This window comes from Epinephelus moara, chromosome 3, assembly GCF_006386435.1.
Source record: "Epinephelus moara isolate mb chromosome 3, YSFRI_EMoa_1.0, whole genome shotgun sequence".
NCBI lineage: Eukaryota > Metazoa > Chordata > Actinopteri > Perciformes > Serranidae > Epinephelus > Epinephelus moara.
This window is the reverse complement of record NC_065508.1, coordinates 30,728,237-30,731,383: the sequence shown is the minus strand read 5'-3', so window position 1 is coordinate 30,731,383 and position 3,147 is coordinate 30,728,237. Positions and strand designations below refer to the sequence as shown.

Here is a 3,147-nt window from a genome sequence, read left to right as displayed (position 1 = left end):
CTTTTTGGTTACTTTTCTTTGTTGCTATATTATTTTTGTTATGTTGGCATGGAAATAAATGAAACTTAAAGATCTATAAGGAGTGTTCATGTGATTTTACACATTTATAGTGTGAAATTAATTAATGCATAATAATCGTGATAATCGTAAAACCGTGATTATTTCTCTGACAATCGTACCAAGAAAATCTATAATCGTGACATCCCTAGTCATTACACATTATTTGTTTTTACTTTAGCATCTTAGGTTAGTGATAGCATACTAACATTTGCCAATTAGTACTATGTAAGTCAGCAGAGCGCCAAAGTTATGACAGTTTCTGTTTCCTGAGGGAAACATAAAGATCTTAACCAGATGTGATGATAATCCTATCTACAGTATCTGAGGAGAATAGAGACTAAACTTACCACTGGGTATGATAAAGTACTCCGTCGCTGGTCTCCAGTTTGGACCTCACTGTGTTTGTGTATCCTGATTGCAGCTGAATGCAGAGGATCCCTGCATCATCTGTCATGAAGACATGAGTCCAGACGACATCTGTGTGCTGGTGTGCAGACACAGCTTCCACAACGAGGTGAGAGAAGAGATCTACCATTCTGTTTGTTGTTTGAAAACTGGAACTTCCTATACTATGACGTTTTTATCATATTTTGGACGACATACTATACTATGACGTTTTTATCATATTTTGGACGACATGCTATACTATGACGTTTTTATCATATTATGCTATACTATGACGTTTTTATCATATTTTGGACGACATGCTATACTATGACGTTTTATCATATTTTGGACGACATACTATACTATGACCTTTTTTATGGCATTTTAACGACATACTATACTGTGACATTTTTCATGGCATTTTGACGACATACTATACTATGACAATTTTCATGGCATTTTGACGACATACTATACCATGACCTTTTTTATGGCATTTTGATGTCATACTATACCATGACTTTTTTTATGGCATTTTGATGACATACTATACTATGACCTTTTTTATGGCATTTTGACGACATACTATACTGCGACATTTTTCATGGCATTTTGACGACATACTATACTTCTTGATGAATTTCATGGCATTTTGACATCATACTTTACTATGGTAACTTTTAATGTCATACTGTGACACCTTATGACACCTTTCTATAAGTCCTTAGAGTTTTGATGATTGAGTGCAAATTTAGGAAGCCAGCATATTTAATTCAAGTGTCACTTCTGTCATGATGTGACGATGTTTGTTTCTTTTTTTATAGAGTTTGAAGTCAACGTTGTCATCGTGCTTCATGATGATCACCTTATCACAGAGAACTTCCCTCTGAAGCTGTGCAGAGTCTGAACCAACGCAGCTCTACTGGATTCAATGCTCTCTACAACACTTCTATAAAATGCAGCAGTACCTCTAATAATGCTAATACTCTGACTATAAATACACCTGAATTTTGTCAGAAATATACATAAACATGACCAAAAGTGTTAGATATCATTCCTTTATTATGTTTTAAAGGTGAAATTTCAGTTTAATAAACATCATATTTTTCAAAGTGAATTGTTTTGCAGACTATGTTGATTAGTGATTATAACAATTAAGACATTGAATCACTTTACAGGATTTTCAGGCTGTTAGTCAATGAAAAAAACAAAACACACATTATCCAAAGTATGGTCCCCCAAAACATTTATCTTATAGAGGTAAATAGCACCACGTAAGGAATAGCTCACACCCAAAATAACAATATTAACTGTATTTATTACTCATCTTCCAAGGCTCTCTGTGGTCCCAGAAAAAAGTTTTCTAACAAATGGTGATTTTCCTGCCCTCTGCTGTTTCACTGGGACTATATAGAGTCAGGGGGAGATTGGTTTTACATACAATTTGTTTTTGGGTGAGCTGTTCCTGACGTAGTATTCCTAATCAGGCAATTTGACTCTAGATCCACCTACAAGCGTTTTCTGGAGATATCAGCTGTTTTTATCATTACCACACTTGTTACAACCCGAGGTGTGACAGATGAACATTCAACAGAGACGAGCTCAAACGAGACATTTATTCAAAGTATAAATTGCATGTTTGCATTTAAAATGATTTAAAAAAACAAAACCAAAGATAAAAGCATACACGTGGTTAGTGGAGGATAGGAGAGAAGCAGGGTTAAGACATCAAGGGGCTGGGCGTCTTCTGCCCGGCAGCACGGGGAAATCGTCAGACAGCAATGCGTGATCTCTGCAGGTGGGACAGGTGCTCTGCTCCTTCAGCCATGACCTTATACACTGAACACAGACACAACAAATACTGCACATTAAAACCACTAACAGAAACTGAGAACAGATATGACATGAAATTTATAGACATCCAAAATATGATAAGTCATAGTATAGTATGACATCCAAAATGACAAAAACGTCATAGTATAGTATGACGTCCAAAATATGATAAAAGAAGTCATAGTATAGCATGTTGTCCGAAATATGATTAAAAAAAAGTCATAGTATAGTATGACATCCAAAATATGATAAAAGAAGTCATAGTATAGCATGTCGTCCAAAATATGATAAAAACGTCACAGTATAGCATGTCGTCCAAAATATGATAAAGAAGTCGTAGTATAGCATGTCGTCCAAAATATGATAAAAACGTCGTAGTATAGTATGTCATCCAAAATATGATATAAAAGTCATAGTATAGCATGTTGTCCAAAATATAATGAAAACGTCATAGTATAGTATGTCGTCCAAAATATGTTAAAAAACGTCATAGTATAGCATGTCGTCCAAAATATGATATAAGTCATAGTATAGCATGTCGTCCAAAATATGATAAAAACGTCACAGTATAGCATGTCGTCCAAAATATGATAAAAACGTCATAGTACAGTATGTCGTTAAAATGCCATAAAAAAGGTCATGGTATAATATGTCGTCAAAATGCCATGAAAAATGTCATAGTATAGTATGTCATCAAAATGCCATGAAAATTGTCACAGTATAGTATGTCGTTAAAATGCCATAAAAAAGGTCATAGTATAGCATGTCGTCCAAAATATGATAAAAACGTTATAGTATAGTATGTCGTCCAAAATATGATAAAAACGTCATAATATAGTATGTCGTCCAAAATATGATAAAAACGTC

At 34.4% G+C, this 3,147-nt stretch overlaps 1 protein-coding gene across 1 annotated transcript in view; it reads left to right on the top strand.

The window, feature by feature from the left end:
* ttc3 (tetratricopeptide repeat domain 3) overlaps positions 1-1,564 on the top strand; it is a 39,394-nt gene extending 37,830 nt beyond the window's left edge. Inside the window, exon 45 of the mRNA XM_050041440.1 lies at positions 482-1,564. Within this exon, the coding sequence (XP_049897397.1) occupies positions 482-673 (192 nt within the window). The 3' untranslated portion in view covers positions 674-1,564. The remainder of the gene's footprint in view (positions 1-481) is intronic.
* Positions 1,565-3,147: the final 1,583 nt, after the last annotated feature.